The 18,046-nt window shown below is 40.4% G+C and overlaps 1 protein-coding gene across 4 annotated transcripts in view; it reads left to right on the top strand.

Moving 5' to 3' along the window:
- Window positions 1-18,046, top strand: part of UGP2 (UDP-glucose pyrophosphorylase 2) — a 54,753-nt gene that overhangs the window by 34,427 nt on the left and 2,280 nt on the right. For all 4 annotated transcript variants that reach the window (XM_030877372.3, XM_030877374.2, XM_060309939.2 and 1 more), the window contains exons 4-8: window positions 11,362-11,547; window positions 12,856-12,989; window positions 13,700-13,997; window positions 15,131-15,328; window positions 15,878-16,120. In XM_030877372.3, the coding sequence (XP_030733232.3) occupies window positions 11,362-11,547; window positions 12,856-12,989; window positions 13,700-13,997; window positions 15,131-15,328; window positions 15,878-16,120 (1,059 nt within the window). The remainder of the gene's footprint in view (window positions 1-11,361; window positions 11,548-12,855; window positions 12,990-13,699; window positions 13,998-15,130; window positions 15,329-15,877; window positions 16,121-18,046) is intronic.

The following is an 18,046-nucleotide window of genomic DNA, read 5'->3' as shown; positions in this document are numbered from 1 at the left end:
ACTACTCTAGGTACCTCATATAAGTAGATAAAAGACTTTTTAATCTTAGGTTTTCCTTCTGTTGTTTTGAAAATTGCTGAGTTCTGCTACCAACTACACATCCTTGGTTTTGCTTTCTTGGATGAATAAGCGGGGATACAAAAGCCTGGGGGATTGTTCTGTGGCAGCATTGTTGCCAGCGGAACCGCAAGCTGACACGGCCTGAGGGAGCGCCTGCTCTCTGGCCATCCTGAGAAGTCATCAGGCAGCATGGAGCCAGGTTAGGAGGAGCAAAGTTTGGAAAGGCAGAGATATTATCAAAACCATAGAAGACCGTCTTAAACCAGGGTTTGGCAGACCTTTTCTGTAAAGGGTCAGATGACGAATATTTTAGGCTTTGTAGGCTGTGTAGTCTCTGTCACGATAGCTCACCTCAGCCATGGTAGCATAAAAGCAGCCATAGACGACATGTAAATTAGCGAGAGCGGCTGTGTTCCAGCAACACCCTGTGAAAACAGGTGGCAGGTCTGACTATCCCACAGGCTATAGTTTGTTTGGCCTCTGTCTTAAACTATCCTCAAGCTACACATAACTGGAGAGAGACGGGGTGGAACCCATACCTGGGAGATCACTGAGCTGGTTTGTGACCCGGAGCAGAGAGAGAAATTCAGTTTTATCAAATTTTTTTTGCCATATTTTATCAAATTTGTGCCATTGATTATAAGTTGTACCTTTTATGTAAAACTAAGAAAGAAAAAAAGTGCAACCCATTAATTTTCAGATCCCATTGGTTGTATGATGCATCCTGGTTTCAGAAATGTTCAAGTGTGGGGTGGGGTGGAGAGTGTGTCTGGATCAGTGATGTAGTGACAGCACAGCCAGCACCTGTGTTCTTACTGTGGGCCACACATTTTGCTTAGCACTTCGCACATATTGTCTCATTTATCCTCATAACAGATCAATGAAGTAGATGAAAAAGACTTTGAACAGAAAAATAATTTGCCATAATAAGCAGTGGAACCTAGGATCCAAACCCAGGCAGCCTGGCTAAAAGCCTGTGCTCTTAGCTACTTTACTATCCTGCCTCATTCAGTTCTGGAGCAATCTTTTTGTCAAATGATAAAATTCATGCTGGAATTGATGTAGTTTATTAAAATGATTTGAATCAGGTCATGGAGGAAACAGCAGCTACATCATTTCCCTTTAGCATGTCCTTGCAATTTCAGACATTTCTCAGGGCAGCCAGAGTACTGTTTTTCATCCATTATGTGCCTGCTGGTGCCCTCAAAGAGGAATTGTTATTTATGAACCTCTTCTGGAAATGTTTTTAAAATGATGAAGTTTCCAAGCCAAACAAAACTTGTGCTGGAAGAAAAGTCTTGGTGCTGTGTACACAGTAGTATCTGTGATGCCAGCCAGCACTTCTGGACCTGCTACTGCAGAGGAGAGTAAGCACCACATACACTGGCATTCATCCTCTTCTGCATCTGTGAGCGTTGCATCAAAGATGGTGCAATCCTGCATGAGTAAGGCAGACTTCACCGAAGATGACCTTACTGACTTTTGAAGATACAGAAAATGTACGAGCCATTGAGTTCTCGAAGTCTTGGAGAATTCTGGTGTTCGTAGCATAAGCCTGCATTCAACTGACAGAGCAAGCTGTGAGAGCTTGCCTTGGAGAGAGTTGAGGTTTTTAGTACTCAAGATCATCAAAAAAGAAAGTCAAAATTGAATGGCAGTTAAAGATGGCAGGCATCTCAAAGTCCATCTACAGTGTCAACTTCTAATTCAAGCCAAACAGAAGCCTTTTCATTGAAATTCAGTTTGGAGAGTTAGTTTATTTTTTGCTTTATTTGCATGTTAACTTTCACTGGGAAATAAACAGCATCTCTTATAAAGATTATTATTATATGCTGTGAAATTTCCACAGTAGTGAAGTTTTGTTTTTTTGGGGGGATGGCATTGCACTTTCCTGAGAGTCCATTAACATCTGATTTTCACAAGTGACTGATAGCTCATAAAGCCTGAGAATCACTGCTCTGAACTGAGATGTGTAAGATGAAGAAAAGGCATTTGGTGAAGTGAGTTTGCATGAGGGGGAAAGTGCAGAGACTTGCAAGCAAGAGATGTGGCACATTAGAGAGCCCAACGCTGCATGTCCGTGGAGAACAGTGTGTAGGGAGAGTAGGAGAGCAGAGGAAAAAAGGGCCAAATCATTATGGACCTTGTATACCACGTCTTCTGTTTGGGATTCAATTCAGCTACATTTAGTAGTGAAACTCAAAATAATAGAGTAAATGTAGAGAGATACAATCCAGAGCTAGTATGGCAACCTGGTGGTTATCAGGAGCCTGCGCTTCTCTGTCTTGCCACTCTGCTATTTTCACCATATCTCCTTATGGTCCCCGGTGGCCACCTGAATGAACTCTAGTCATCGTGTCTTCGTTCCAAACAGCAGGAAGGGGGAAGAAGGGCACAACCTCTGCCCTTTCACAGAGACTTTCTGGAAATCTTTCAACTCACTTCCAGTTAATCACAGTGACCAGCACTTTGGCACAAATACCTGCTGCAAGGGAAGCTGGAAATGTGGTCTTTTTTGGGGGGTGATGATGTGCCCAGCTGACAATCAGGGTTCTGAAACAGAAGGGGAAAAATGATGTTGGGGTAGGCAGCTAATGATCTCTGCCATGCCATGTCATTGCTTTGCTTTGTGAATGACGTAATCAGGAGAGAAACATCTTCAAATTTTATTTTCCAGAAGATCACCACCTGCAAGGTAGAGGGTGGGTTGGAGGGAGGTAAGGAGACCGTAGAGACCACTGCAGTAACATAGGTGAGAGGTGGGTGGGATGCCGGCTGTGACAACAGAGACAGTTTCCTGAGGCTGACAGGACTCGATCATTGATCAGATGTAAGCAAGCTCTTGGCTTGGCAGTTGGGTGTGTCTTGGTGCCGTAGAGACAGGAGCAGATTGCTGGAAAGAGGAGGTCTACTGAGAAGGGGCTTGAAAAGGAACAGGAAGAAAGAAGAGGAAAATAGAATGCGATGTTTCAGAAGTCAAGGAGGATAGAGCATTTCAAGATCTAGGGAGTGGTCAATTGTGTCAAATGCAGCTGAGAGCACGGTTAGAGAAGTACTGATGTTATGGATAGGATTTAGCAATTAGAAGGATGTTGATGACCTTGGTAAGAGCAGTTCATTGAACTATGGAGAAAACCAGATTGCAGCAGGTGAGCGAGTGAAAGGGAGGTGAGGAAGTAGAGGTGAGTGCAGCAACTTTTTCAAGAAGCTTTGCCTTTAAGAAGATGGAGAAAAGAGGGATGTGAGTATGGAAAGGGATGAGTGAGTGTATGCATTGCTGTTTTCTTTACTTTTTAGATGTCAAATATTTGAATTTGTTCATGATGATGGAAAGGAATAGAGAAGGAGAGGTTGATGCTGAGACTGGAAGATTGATGAAACGGGGATCTTGAGATGGGCACTGGCAGAGAGATTGCCTTAGGGTGGGGGACAGCTCTTCCTGTGACGAGAAGGAAGGGGAAGCAGCAGAGGTGGAGATGCAGGGAGGTCCCGAGGATCTGATCTGGTGGCAGAAGGTTGAGGGCATTCCCCATAGAGGATGGCTTTATTTGCTCTATGAATAGCAGTTGGGCGTATCTTGGTGGCCGAGGGGGTGTTGGCAAGTGTGTTGGTGGAGTATGTGATAATGTACATGATTTGCCGGCTTTTCCTGAATGAGAAAACAAATCTCTGGATTAGGTATGATTTTTCTGTCTTTAAATTAATTGGTAGGAGCTTTCAAATGACCCAGATTTTGGTCATTACCTTTAGAAATGTGAAGTAAAGAGACAATGTGAGCCTTGGTACACAAAGGCTGTGCAGTGAGGGTTTGGTGAATAAGCTGATGTTCTTGGAACACTTCCTGTACATATGGAGCGTCATTTCAAACTCTTTTTTACTGTTACACAGCTCTTTTCTTTCAGGCAAACTTGCTTCTGTTGAAAAAAAAAATTTCGAATTGCAATAATCACACCCTTGTGAACCGTAACAGGGCAGCACTGTTAGCTTGTCTGGCACCGTCTCCAGGAATAGCACGAATATGCTACCAAGAACCAGGTTATACTGTTGCTAATGGGAACATGTCTCCATGACGGTGTGAGGAATTCAGCTTTTCTGATAACTGGAAAGTAAGTTGTGAGCAGACTTGGCAAGATACAGATCACGTTAGACAGTTTTTAAATGATCTTTTTAAAAATCTTTGTTTCTGCAGAAAAACTAGATTGACATCCTAGAGGGAAGAATGTTGTTTAAAGTATGTTCTTTCATAGATTGCCAACTACTTTCTTTTGTTCATTCCCCAGAGGAAGTTGGGTGTTTGACCCATGCTTTTCTCCCAGTGAGAAGAGAACATGAGTGGCCTCGTCTCCGCTGCGTATTTTGAGGGAGTCTCATGCCCACCTCACCTGTAGGGGTTGCCCTGCTGTATATTTACGTGCAGCAGAGGTCTTCTTAGAATACTGAATTCTATTCATGTCTGAATAGAGACATGAAAGAGAAACAGGGTGATCAGGATTGAAAGCACAAAGATAGCACTAGTCACTGACTAAAGTGATTCAATCAGAGTAATATCAAGGCCACATCCGGCAGTGCATGGTACTCCCTGTTGTCTCCCAACACCTTCCATCTTTGCCTGAGTGGATGTCTTTGTGCATTCTCCTGGGAGAGCTGAGGAGGAGAAAGTGGAGCACAGGTCTAATAATGTTTCTGTGACTAGGTGTGTCCAGCAAAACTTCAGCTGTTACCAAGCAACCTTCTAACACAGGTCCCCTTGGCTTGTGGAAATAAACCGAGCTCTGTGGGATTGCTTGGTGAGGTCCCTGGTGGAGGGTGTGGATAGCATCACCAACAGAGAGAACTTGTGTTGGCATGTAGGGTGATTTGTGTGATGGGAAGCTGAGCTTACCACCTAATTTAACCTGTAAAAAGCTGTAGACCAAAAGTGTCCTGGCTTCCTGGACTCACACAATTGGTGCCTTTCTGTGTGTCTGTGTCTGCGTGTGGGAGTGTTGTGGGTGTAAGTCGAAACCTAAGTAAAAGTGGAGCCTTCGAACAGCAACACTAACTTGATGACTCTGGACATCTTTCCCCTGGCTGTACCTTGTTACTTCACACCTTGTGACTTCTTCCCTTTCTCTCCATAGTCCTTTTCTTGTTAACAGTCAATTCCTCAGTGGTACTGGTATTTAATTAGCTAACTGCTTTTAAGAATTAGATATAGCAAGGCAAGTAGGTGTTACTAAAAGCACCATCTAAAGAACCATGGTTCCTTGACATTTGTAGGGTGACTCCCTGCCCACTTAACTTGGGGTACAAGGTTCTAAATATGGCACTTCACAGAGAATTCTGGGCCCTAACCTGAATGGTAAACAAGTCTTTCTACTTGTGAGTTGCCTGGGCCTGTACCCAAAAGTCTTCATTAGCTCGGTTTTGGAATTTAGTGTTATGCTTGGATCAGCTTGTTTTATTTCACTCCAAATATTTGAAAAGTAATTCAGAAGTACATTTTAAATTTAAACTCAAGTTAAGATACCAGTCTTGGGAAGATTTGAATTAAAACTAAAAGTATACTTAATATACCTTTTGGCTGAAGGCCAAGTGGCCTAGTGTTAAAATCATTATGAGGCTGAGACCTTTTATTTATCACCATTATAGAATAAATTTGGGGGATACGAGAAAAAATTTGTTTAGCCTCCATAGACTCAGTCATAAGGAATTGTCTTCTTAAAGCATTCTAGTAAAATGCATGTTTTGAAGATTGTTTAGTGGGAACAAAACGTATTTTTTCTCTAAATACTTTATATTCTTTATGGTATGTGGATCAAAGATGTTTTATCATGAACATACATGACTTTGGAGGGTTTTTTTCTCTTGGTGAAACTTTAAGGCAACAAGGTTGACATTTGGTTTTTAATTCATCTGCACAGGAGGTGAAAAATCCCTATTAGTACTTTTTCTAAAAATGGTTCCTAAACCTCACTTTGTTTAATGCTGTGAGTGTTAGTATACCAAACAGTTCTTCAAAGCGTAGAATTAAGATATAATCCAGTTTACATTATTCTGCCTGATATTATTATTTAAATTTGTGTAAACATTTGTTGGCTCAAAAAGGAAATTATATTCTTCCTAAAGATATCTAATACACTCAAACGTTGTGTTTATGTGTTTGGTTGAATGTCTTGTGATGTGATGTCAGTGTCATTAAAGTGAAAGAAAAAAGATTGTATTGAACAAAGAAGGATTTTGGCAGAGTTTTATTAAAACGAATTGAAACATAATTCTCATCCCTCAGTTGATTTTTTTTTAACAGACCATCTAGAACTGCACATGCCACTAGCCATGTGTGTTGATTTACATTTAATATTAAATAAAAACTTCAGTTCCTCAGCTGCATTTAGCACTGTCTGGAGAGTGACAGTGAAAAAAATGCCATACTATTGATCTTTTGACTACATACTTAAATTTCTTTTTACATTGTTTACATTTTTGTAAAGTTTTTGCCTTGAAATGACAGGCTGCCTATCCCTCAGAGATACTAGTAAATTCACAACTCAGGTGTTGAGCAGTGTCTGAAATCCCAAGCCCTGCCATTCTGTCCTGTTTTCATATGTATCCGAAAGATCAGCATTTTCTTAGATTTATACTTTTAGAACTGTGGTACACCTGTAGTTTTCATTCTTTTAATTCAAAGTTAAGAGAGTATTGTTATGTTCATTAAATTCAAATAAAGAGAATCCATTTTCTGATTTACTAAACTAAGACTTCAGAACATGTATTCTATTCCAGTTTTAATACCTGCAAATGGAATAAATAACTTATATAAGGCTCAATTTGCCATAGAATTTGCCAACCTGTACCTGTATTCCAGTTCTTCATATCAATCCTGCCTTCTGTCAGATCTGTTGCATACACACACATCAACTTTATTAAATAAAAACATGTTTCTGGAAAAACCTGCATTAATTTGGAATCTTCTCAAACGTATAAGCCACTTTAAAAAAAGAATGCTAAATAAACCTTGAGGACATTGTGCTAAGTGAAATAAGTCAGTCACAAAAAGACAAATATTGTATGATTCTACTTGTCTGAGGCACCCAGAGTAATCAAACTCATGGAGACAGAAAGTAGAAGGGTGATCACCAGGGGCTGGGGAAAGGAGGGAGTGGGGAGTTGTCTTCTAATGAGTATAGCTCCAGTTTTGCAAGATGAAAGAGTTCTGGAGATTGGCTGCACAATAATGTGAATGTACTCAATACTACTCAACTGTACACTGAAAAATGGTTAAGATGGCAAATTTTATGCTATACATATTTACTACGGTTTTAAAAAAAAGAATGTTATAAATTATAAAGCTGGTTCTCCGACTTAAGGTTTTCTTTGAGAGTGTCTTGGCTCTTCCTGGCCCTTTGTGTTTTCATACATACATTAAATTGGCTTGTCAGTTACCACACAAAAAACTCTTGAGATTTTTATTAGGATTGCATTGATCAGTTTGGGGAGAATTAACATCTTTACATTAGCAAGTCTTCTAATTTACAAACATGATAAATAAATCCCTGAATTTAGTTAAGTCTTTTAATTTTTCTCAAAAATGTGTTCTGTGTATAATCTTACGTATCTTTTGTTAGATTTACTGCTAGATATTTGCTATTTGCTATTTTTGATGGTTTTATTATAAAAGACACTTTAAATCAATTTTATTTTGTAATTTTTTTACATATAGAAGCAGTTAATTTTTTACCACCTTTAAACATTTTAAAGCATACAATTCAGTATTGTTAAGTGCATTCATATTGTTGTGCAACCAACCTCCGTAACTCTTTGGTCTTGCAAAACTAAAACTCTCAACCCATTAAACAGCAACTCCCTGTTCCTGTTAACCATCCTGCTACTTTCTGTCTCTGAATCTGACTGTTTTAGGTGCCTCATGTAAGTAGAATCATACAAGTATTTGTCTTTTTGTGACTGGCTTATTTCACTTAATATAATGTCTTCAAGGTTCATCCATGTTGTGGTATGTATCAGAACTTCCTAACTTTTTAAGGCTGAAAAGTATTCCATGTGTGTATATACCACATTTTTTTTAATCCATTCATCTGTTGATGGACATTTGAGTTGCTTCCATTTTTGGCTATTGTGAATACTGCTGCTAAGAAGGTGAGTATACAAACATCTCTTGAGAGTCTGCCTTCAGTTCTTTGGGGATATACCCAGAAGTGGAATTGCTGGATCATATGATAATTCTATTTTTAATTTCTTGGGAACCACCATATTTTTTTCCTTAACAGGTGCACCATTTTACATTCCCACCAACAGTGCACAAGGGCTCCAAAAGCAGTGGCTTTTTTTTTTTTTTTTAATTTTTGGCTGCGTTGGATCTTTGTTGCTGTGCGCGGGCTTTCTCTAGTTGCGGCGAGTCAGGGCTACTCTTTGTTGCGGTGCGCGGGCTTCTCACTGCGGTGGCTTCTCTTGTTGTGGAGCACAGGCTCTAGGCGCGCAGGCTTCAGTAGTTGTGGCACGTGGGCTCACCAGTTGTGGCTCACCAGCTCTAGAGCTCAGGCTCAGTAGTTGTGGCGCACGGGCTTAGTTGCTTGGCGGCATGTGGGATCTTCCTGGACCAGGGCTCGAACCCATATCCCCTGCATTGGCAGGCAGATTCTTAACAAATGCTTGACCAGGGAAGTCCCTAAAAGCAGTGTTTTTTGTTGTTTTTTTTAATACTGACCATGTATCTTCAATGTTGCTATGCTTACATTATCCTAACAATTTATTTGTGAGGTCTTTGGATTTTTCTACATGTAAAATCATATCTGTGAATAATGACAATTTTGTCTCTCAGTGGATACGTAAACTGAATACTACATGGCAGTGAAAAGTGAATGTATTATAGCTACATGCATTAATGTGAATAATTCTTAAAACATAACATTGAATTAAAGAAGCAAGTCACGAGGATACTTTATAGTATGATTCAACTTATTTAAAAGTTTAGAGACAAATAAAATTAAGTAAAATATTGTTATCATTACGAATGCATACATAGGTGGTAAAACTACAGGGAGCCAAAGTCAAGGTGGTTGTTACCACTAGGGGTGGAAGAGGAATATGATCAGGGACAGATGCATGCAGGCTTCTATGCTATGGCAGTATTCTTTTTAAATTTAGGTTATTCTTTCTACCCTGTATGTGTATTTTATAAACTTTTGTATGTGTGATATTTCACAATCAAAGTATTTTTAGGTGAAATTGGAAAACATAGGCCTGTCTCACCATATGTAGAAAAAATATTTGCTCTGTGTATTCTGTTTTCTTTTTAAAGTGTATTCAAAGAAACATTAAATAGGTAAAAATATTTCCGTACTAAAACAGTTTTACCTAAAATGAATACATGAACTAGGGGTTTTCAGTTAAATTGATTTTCACACCCTTGTGAGGCTTCTGTAAATATCAGACTCTTTTCTGGGAAGTCAGAAGTAACCGCTAGGGACTTGCCTCGTGGCGCAGTGGTTAAGAATCCGCCTGCCAATGCAGGGGACATGGGTTCGAGCCCTGGTCCGGGAGGATCGCACATGCCGCGGAGCAACTAAGCCTGTGCGCCACAACTACTGAGCCTATGCTTTAGAGTCCTTGAGCCACAGCTACTGAGCCCCGTGCACTGCAACTACTGAGCCCACGTGCTGCAACTACTGAAGCCTGTGTGCCTAAAGCCCATGCTTCACAACAAGAGAAGCCACTGCGATGAGAAGCCCGTGCACTGCAACGAAGAGTAGCCCCCACTCGCCGCAACTAGAGAAAGCCCACACGCAGCAACGAAGACCCAACACAGCCAATTAAAAAAACAAAAAAACAAAAAAACTGCTAAATGGAAATGGAAATTCTTGGCTTTTAAAAGATAATTGGAAAATAATTGGCTTGGTCCCATTTGCTAACAACTTTTTTTTTTTTTTTTGCGTTACGCGGGCCTCTCACTGTTGTGGCCTCTCCCGTTGCTGAGCACAGGCTCCAGACGTGCAGGCTCAGCGGCCATGGCTCACGGGCCCAGCCGCTCCGCGGTATGTGGGATCGTCCCGGACTGGGGCACGAACCCGTGTTCCCTGCATCGGCAGGCGGACTCCCAACCACTGCGCCACCAGGGAAACCCGCTAATGACTCTTTTGAGTAGATATAATGTGCCTAAGAAATTCTCAATAATAGATACTTGAAGTGTGTGGCCAGGAATCCACATTTGACATGTTTGTATTTTTGACCAAGTATAAAGGGATTTTTGCCTTCACAGCCTAATCACTGAAATGTGAGCCCATCAACTCCTTTTCCAATCATAGACTTTATTCATCATACACACACACATACACACACACACCATCACACACACCTACATGTAGTAGAACATGAAAACAGCAAAGTGTATGATAGGGTTTTATTTTTTCAGTCCCCTCAAGTGTTATCTATCCTCCACCATCATGTAACCAAAGAGTACATTTGATGACTTATTTCATTAAAGAAAAATAACAACAAATGTTCTTCTGTAAATGGATAGAAAATATACTGTGATCTTTTTAAAAACTTTCATTCTTGTTATAAGATGTTTAGACTTGCTTGTGCCTCTTCTTTAAACAGAAGAATTTGAGCTTCCACTGTGTCACTGTTCCTTCCCTGTGAGGGATGAATCGAAGGTGAAGGTTCTATGCTCATTTCGAACTTGTTTTACTGTTTACACAACTCATTTTCTTTCAGGCAAACTTGCTTTTGTTAAAAAAATTTAAAAAAAAAGACTTTCAGATTGCAATAATCACACCCTTGTGAACCATAATAGAGCAGGTACTGTTAGCTTGTTTTGAGTATTTGGCACTGTCTCCAGGAATAGCATGAATGTATTACCAAGAACTGTGTGATCGTATATATACTTCTCCAGAACTGAAGTAGATTCATAGTGTACCAGAAATAGTCACAGATTTGATGAGTTTTGTGCACCCTATTTGCTATGTTGATGCAAATTGAGAATTCTGAGTTTTTGAAGGTAGTCCACGAGACTTGGGTGTTCTCACCAGCCAGACAAATATTTGTAGACTGTAACTTTTCCCCCTCTTGTACTCCATTGTACTGTAAATGAACTGCTGAACTACTTCTCTGTGCAAGGGAAGTTGCCGATGAGAACTTGATTTTGAACCAGAAGGGCCCTGGACATTAAAGGAAATGTAGTTGAAACTTTCTACAGAGAAAGCAGACCTCTTTAAGGAAGCATGGAAATAACCTTGGTATTGATTTGGTTTAACCTTTTATAAAGCTGTTTGAATTATTCTATAATTTTTTTTTTTTTAATTTCAGATTCAACCCTATGAGAAGATAAAGGCCAGGGGCTTACCTGATAACATATCTTCTGTGCTGAACAAGCTGGTGGTGGTGAAACTCAATGGTGGTTTGGGAACCAGCATGGGCTGCAAAGGCCCGAAGAGTCTGATTGGTGTGAGGAATGAGAATACCTTTCTGGATCTGACCGTTCAGCAAATCGAAGTGAGTAGTAGCTGTTAGCCTTTCTCACGAGCTAACAAAATCATTTTTAGTTTTTAGGGTATTGTAAATGTTACCTTATAAAATAACAGACGTAGATTTGAACTAGTCAAGGAGCTTGCTACCTTTAGTCTCTTTATTAGTGTATAGAAAAGGTTTGGTGTTCTAAGAGCAAAGCCTTAGGGTGATGTAAAAGCTTTTGATCTTTAAATAGCATTTGTGGCGCTGAAATCTCTGGATCTCTTCGGATTCTCCTTTCATTTCCCCACCTCTCTCCCCGCTGTCTGTCTTCTGGTAGCCTTCATCATAGCTGGGATGATCTGGCTTTATTAACCTCTTTTGGGAGGCTGGGGAAAATTTCATGTATCTGGTTGGGCACCGTGGATGCTAAGAACTGTTGTTGGCGTCTCTCTTGATCATAGTCCATAAAGTCATTAATCATAGACCATAAGCTCTTCAGGGGCAGTGGCCCTATCTTTTTCATCTCTTTATCCCTAGTGTCTCATACGGTGCCATCAACCACAATAATAGTGGCTAACGTTTATCCAGCACTTACTGTACACCAAGTGTTATTCTGAGCTCTTTACATGAATTGACTCATTTGTTCCTCTCCACAACTCTGTGAGATAAGCACTATTATCATCCCCATTTTACAGATGAGGAAACCAAGACACAGAGAGGTTGATTTACTTGCCCAAGTTTCCCTAGCTAGTTAGTAAGTGCAGAATCAAACTCTGAACATAGGACAGTCTGACTTCTAATATCCTATTTTCTTCTCACTCTGTTGCCTCTTAGCTCTTTCTAGAGATGGAAAAGATTTCAGTTGGGGTGAAATTACAGTTCTTAACATGAATCCTGAGAATAGGGAGACGTGTCTTTGTAACATTTGTATTTTCATCTCCACAGTGCTTTGGACACAGAGTAAATGCTTAGTCTGTGTTTGCCCATCCAGCAAGGCCATAGGGCATTGTGGCTGGGCACACAGCTGCAGAGTCAGACTGTGGGGGTGAGGGGGGCGGTGTCCTTGTTCTGCCACCGACCTGCCACCTCTCTGGGCCTCAGTTTAGCCATCCATAAAATGCAGACAGTAGTTTCTATCTCATAGGGTTGTGACTTAATGAGCAAGTACATGGTGAATTGATTAGCAAAATGTCTTATGCTAAATAGTTACATTTTATTGCAAATCTATATATTTTACTACTTATAGATGATATTTTGGACATCTTGTGATTAACCACGGAGAGTTAATTTTACACTTTGAAGCAAAAGAAAAGTAAGTCTGGGTAGTCTGATTGTCGTTTTCTTCCCTAGCATTTGAACAAAACCTACAATACAGATGTTCCTCTTGTTCTAATGAACTCTTTTAACACGGATGAAGATACAAAAAAAATACTACAGAAGTATAATCACTGTCGTGTGAAAATCTACACTTTTAATCAAAGCAGGTACAAGGAGTAAAAGAATTAACTCTGGGGGATGTTATTCCTGGGAAAGAAGGACTTCTTTGTTTTGTTTAAACAGAGCAGCCTCAAGATGTACAAGTGCCAAAGACTGCAAGTGTTTAATGCCTTTAAAAGCTGAACATTTGTTAATAGATATGTGATAGTTGCAATCACTCTGGTTATGTAACTTGGACTTCTTAAAAGAGAATCTGCCTGAGATTCTGGTTCTCGCCAGTGGTAGGAAGCAGACATCCCTGAGTACTAACCTGCTGTTGATTTTCTGCGAAAGTACTAACCTGCTATTGATTTTCTGAATATATCTGTTGGTAAGAATGGACACCATTTCCCAAATAGGTTTTCAGGGAAAAGAACAATCCCACCACCAAATAAGTTTGAGAAAATTTACTTAATATGTCTCTCCTCTCTTAAGAAGTCATAAAACATATTAATGTCTTAAAAATATGGGGTGTCCTCCCATCTGCATGACCATGGAATACTTTTCTTTTTGCAGCAAATATTACTATCTAGGAAGCTGATTTTTTGGGTCAACACAGATAATGAGAGATTTTCTTAAATGGATTCACTTATGATTAAATTACTACTGATAGACTGAAAGGGAGGGAAGTTTTATTTAACTTTAAATGCATTATTTTACTTGAAGGTCTGGAATGCTCTAAAGAGTTGATACTGAAAAAGAACTTTTTCTTTTTAAGGTACCCGAGGATTAATAAAGAATCTTTACTACCTGTAGCAAAGAATGTATCGTTCTCAGGGGAAAATACAGAAGCCTGGTACCCTCCGGGTCATGGAGATATTTACGCCAGTTTCTACAACTCTGGTTTGCTCGATACCTTTATAGGAGAAGGCAAAGAGTATATTTTTGTGTCCAACATAGATAATCTGGGTGCCACCGTGGATCTTTATATTCTTAATCATCTAATGAACCCACCCAATGGAAAACCTTGTGAATTTGTCATGGAAGTCACAAATAAAACACGTGCAGATGTAAAGGTAAATACTGAGAGGAAGCAGTTTGGGGATTCACATCTTCACATTTCATAGTTCAAACTTTTTATTGGAAAGTTTCTGTGTTTAGAAACTTGATAACATCATTGTAAGCCAAAGTGGGATAGTACTCTAGAGTACCCTAAGTTCCATCTGATATAAGTGTGTATATAAATTCAGGTTTAATAGTAGTAAAATCATCTTTACTTTTTGAATAATCTGTATGGGCAATTTTAACTGAAAACAATTCCACATATATTTATAGGATAATCTGAAACATATGTGAAAACACTTTCAGTAACTTTGTTCAAACCATTAATATTCTTCTAGTTTGGTGCTTAAGTATTTTTTATTTAATTATTCCTTTAATGAAAATTTACTATTTCTATAATATGTATTTCTCTCTGTATATTTTTTTTATCACTGTAATATCTGTTGTTGTAAAAAAAGAAAGCAGTTTGATACAAAGCAAAAATTTGTTTTTTTCACTTTGCATGTTTAGTGGTGATGACACTTGGCCTTTGATGGAATGGTACACAAGGTTTTCTCCTCACCCTCAGGGAGTAAGAAAAGTGGGCAATGTGTGAATACTAATATGGTTGGTCCCGGGGCTGGGTTCTATGCCTCTTGCAAATGACCCCTTCACACATGAGTAGACGTCCCTTCCCTCTTCCCACACTGCCATGGCCTCTAGGCTAAGGCCACTCAGAGGTACCTTCCCCTCCACTTGTGCCTGTCTTGACTTTACTCCCCTTATCTTAGAGGTAGTCAGAGCAGGGTTGTGAGGTGGTAGGATCGGTTGTTTGGTAATGGTCCGTGGTTTGAGAATAAGAGGAATGTCTGTTCTTGTAGGAGATCTTTGGAAAGTGAGGAAGACTCTGATGTACTCCCAGGGCTTTTATTGTGGACAAGAGGGCGTGTATACAGTATAAGATGACAGACAACCTGAATTATTTTCTTTGGTTCTACTTTAATACATGTGTTGCTTTGTATCACAGATCAAATCACTGCCAATGCTTTTTATTTCTGGGGCATTTTGTCACGAGTGTCTTTTCTATATCGTTCGTAGACTGTAAACAATGTAGTACGGCTGTAACTGGGAGAGATGTGGAGGCACTAACTCTTCTCTGCCTTTCTAGGGTGGGACACTCACTCAGTATGAAGGCAAATTGAGACTGGTGGAAATTGCTCAAGTGCCAAAAGCACATGTTGATGAGTTCAAATCTGTATCAAAATTCAAAATATTTAATACAAACAACCTATGGATCTCTCTTGCAGCAGTTAAAAGACTGCAGGAGCAGAATGCTATTGACATGGAAATCATTGTAAATCCAAAGGTAAGCCAAAGTTGCAGGCCATCAGACTCCCTGGTTCTGATCACAGCATGCTACACACAGACCCACTGCCCACTCCCTCTGGCCCATCTATTCCATGGGTCACTGCTTTTCGCCTAGTTAGTTTCTTCAGTTCCTGGCCCTGTCTTTCAGAGTCGACACCCATCCCTTTAGTGTGCCAGACAAGCCATGGTGCCCTTACTTGACCCTGGGCTGTGGCAGTGGCAAGAGCACTGGGCCCAAAAGTAAAGGGCCCACCTCAGTCCTGTTGCTCTGGTACTGATAGGCCTTTCGGTCACAGGCATCTGTGTGGGTTTTCTGAACCTTCGGTTCTTTCTCATAAAATAGAAATGTTACTGAGAAGAGTTATGAAGCTGAAAAAGATCACATATATATAAGCATCTGGCGTATGGTAGGGGCTTGAGAAATGTCAGTTCTCAAAATTCTGTTTTCTTCAATGGATCTCTGAAACCACTCCCCAAGTATTAGCTAGCCCATGTGGAACTAAGTTGCTGAAATCTCTGTTTCTCTCTCCTGCTCCCTTTCTTACAGACTTTGGATGGAGGCCTGAATGTCATTCAGTTGGAAACTGCAGTAGGGGCTGCCATTAAAAGTTTTGAGAACTCTCTAGGTATTAATGTTCCTAGGAGCCGTTTTCTGCCTGTCAAAACCACATCAGATCTCTTGCTTGTGATGTCAAACCTCTACAGCCTTAATGCAGGATCTCTGACAATGAGTGAAAAGCGGGAATTTCCTACAGTGCCCTTGGTTAAATTAGGCAGTTCTTTTACAAAGGTACGTAATTATAAAGATGATATACGTGTAGATTTGTATTTCTTAAATGTGTAATTATAAAGATACGATACACGTGTGAATTGGAATCTAATTACAGTCTTTGCTGCTGATCTATCATATTCCTCCATCTCTATTGTCTTTTAAAGGGAATCAATCATAGAAGGTGAAAATGTAACTCATTTTTTAACCAACTGCTCTAGAGTAGAAAAGAATGTTTACATTTTAAGACATTTTATCTTATCTTATCTTATCGTATCTTTATCTCATTTAAGACCATTACTGTTTTCATCAGTGAGAGAATGTTAATTCTAGTTTCACAAAATGTATTGAGCCTCTACCATGTGTAAGGCAGTGTTCTAGGTGCCAGGTATTTAGCAGTAAATGAAACAGACTAAAATCTTTGCCTTCCTGGATATTCTAGTGGGGAAGGATGATAATAAGCAAGTAAGACAAATGTATAGTACGTTGAATGATGGAAAATGCTAAATAAAGCAGGAGTAGGGAATGTGTGGGTGTGGCAGTGGTGGTGTCATTTTACATTGGGTAGCCAGAGGGCCTCACTGAGAAATTGAGTACACCATGCAGGTATCTGGAGCAAAAAGCATTCTAGGCGGGAGGAATAGCAAGTATAGTAAAACCGACCCTAACATGATAAGTGGACTCCAAAAAATTTAATCACATAAAATGCTGTGAGGTTAATGAAGTGACAGGGTGAGCTTTTGTGGCTGGCCTATAGAGTCCTGCTATGCAAGTCTATTCTAGTCCTGGTTGTGGTTTAGTGTCACCTGGTGTGGATGTGTGTACTTGCCCTTATATGTTCGGGGCTATCATTCTGGGTCTTGTGGCTGGGCTAGAATTTCCAAGATAGCATCAGGCATTTTAGAAGTCTCCCTGGTCTTTCATGCCTCCCTCATCTGCCGGGTTGGGCTGGGAAAATCCTGGTGCTACAAGGACCCACCATCTGCCCACATCCTGAGGTAAGATTCCTAATAATTTTCCACCTAACCTCATCTTCCCTTCCTACTCTTTCTAGCCTCTTCCATACCCTGCAGGAGATAAGAACTTTAGCTGCCTCAATTTGAGAACAGGGGCTGAGTGGGCAATGGCTACTTGCTCTGAGGAAGAACATGTCTTACGGACACTAGAGCACAGTGAGCAAGTGAGGGATGGGGGTGGGAGATAGTTGGTCAGAGAGATGACAGGCCAGATTGTGTAGAACCTTGTAATTGAATATTGGGAGTGTGGCTTTTTTTTTTTTTTTCTGGGGGATGAGAAGCCATTGGAGAGTGTGAGCTGAGGGGTCAAGTTGACCAATCTGGTGGGCAAGGGTAGAATCAGGGAAACGAGGGAATAGGCTGTTGCTGGAATCCTGGCTTGGACCAGGGGTTTTTGTAGGGGAAATAGTGAAAAAATGTTGACATTATATTTTGAAAGTTGTACCTACAACTTGCTGTTGGACTAGGTAGGAGGGTGAGAGAGACAGAACGGTAAGGATGGCTCTGAGGTTTTGGCCTGTGCAACTGGCAACATGGAATTGCCATTTACTGAGACACAGGAAGGCTTGGGTAGAGTAGGTTTAGGGGGAGCAGAATGGGGAGTTAAATTTTGGAGATACTGTACTTGGACCTTCAAATGGAGAAGCTGAATGTATGAGTGTGGAGGAGAGCTCTAGAAAAGAGGTAAATTTGAGGGTTGTCACTTTATAGCTGGTAATTAAAGCCATGAGATAAGGATCACCTAGGGAGTGAAAGGGGGGTGGGGAGTCCAAGGACTGAGCCTTGCAGGACTGGAAGGCTTAGAGGGTGGGGATGAGGTGGAGGAAGCAGCAAAGATGACTGAGGAGTTGCAGATGAAGAACTGGGCAGAAAATCATGAATGTGTGTGGCCTGAAAGCCAAATGAAGAAAATGTTTCAAGAAAAGAGGGG

The sequence above is a fragment of the Globicephala melas genome, chromosome 12 (assembly GCF_963455315.2).
Source record: "Globicephala melas chromosome 12, mGloMel1.2, whole genome shotgun sequence".
Classification (NCBI taxonomy): Eukaryota; Metazoa; Chordata; class Mammalia; order Artiodactyla; family Delphinidae; genus Globicephala; species Globicephala melas.
Note: the sequence above shows the minus strand (reverse complement) of the source record. Positions and strands in the feature narration are given on the sequence as shown.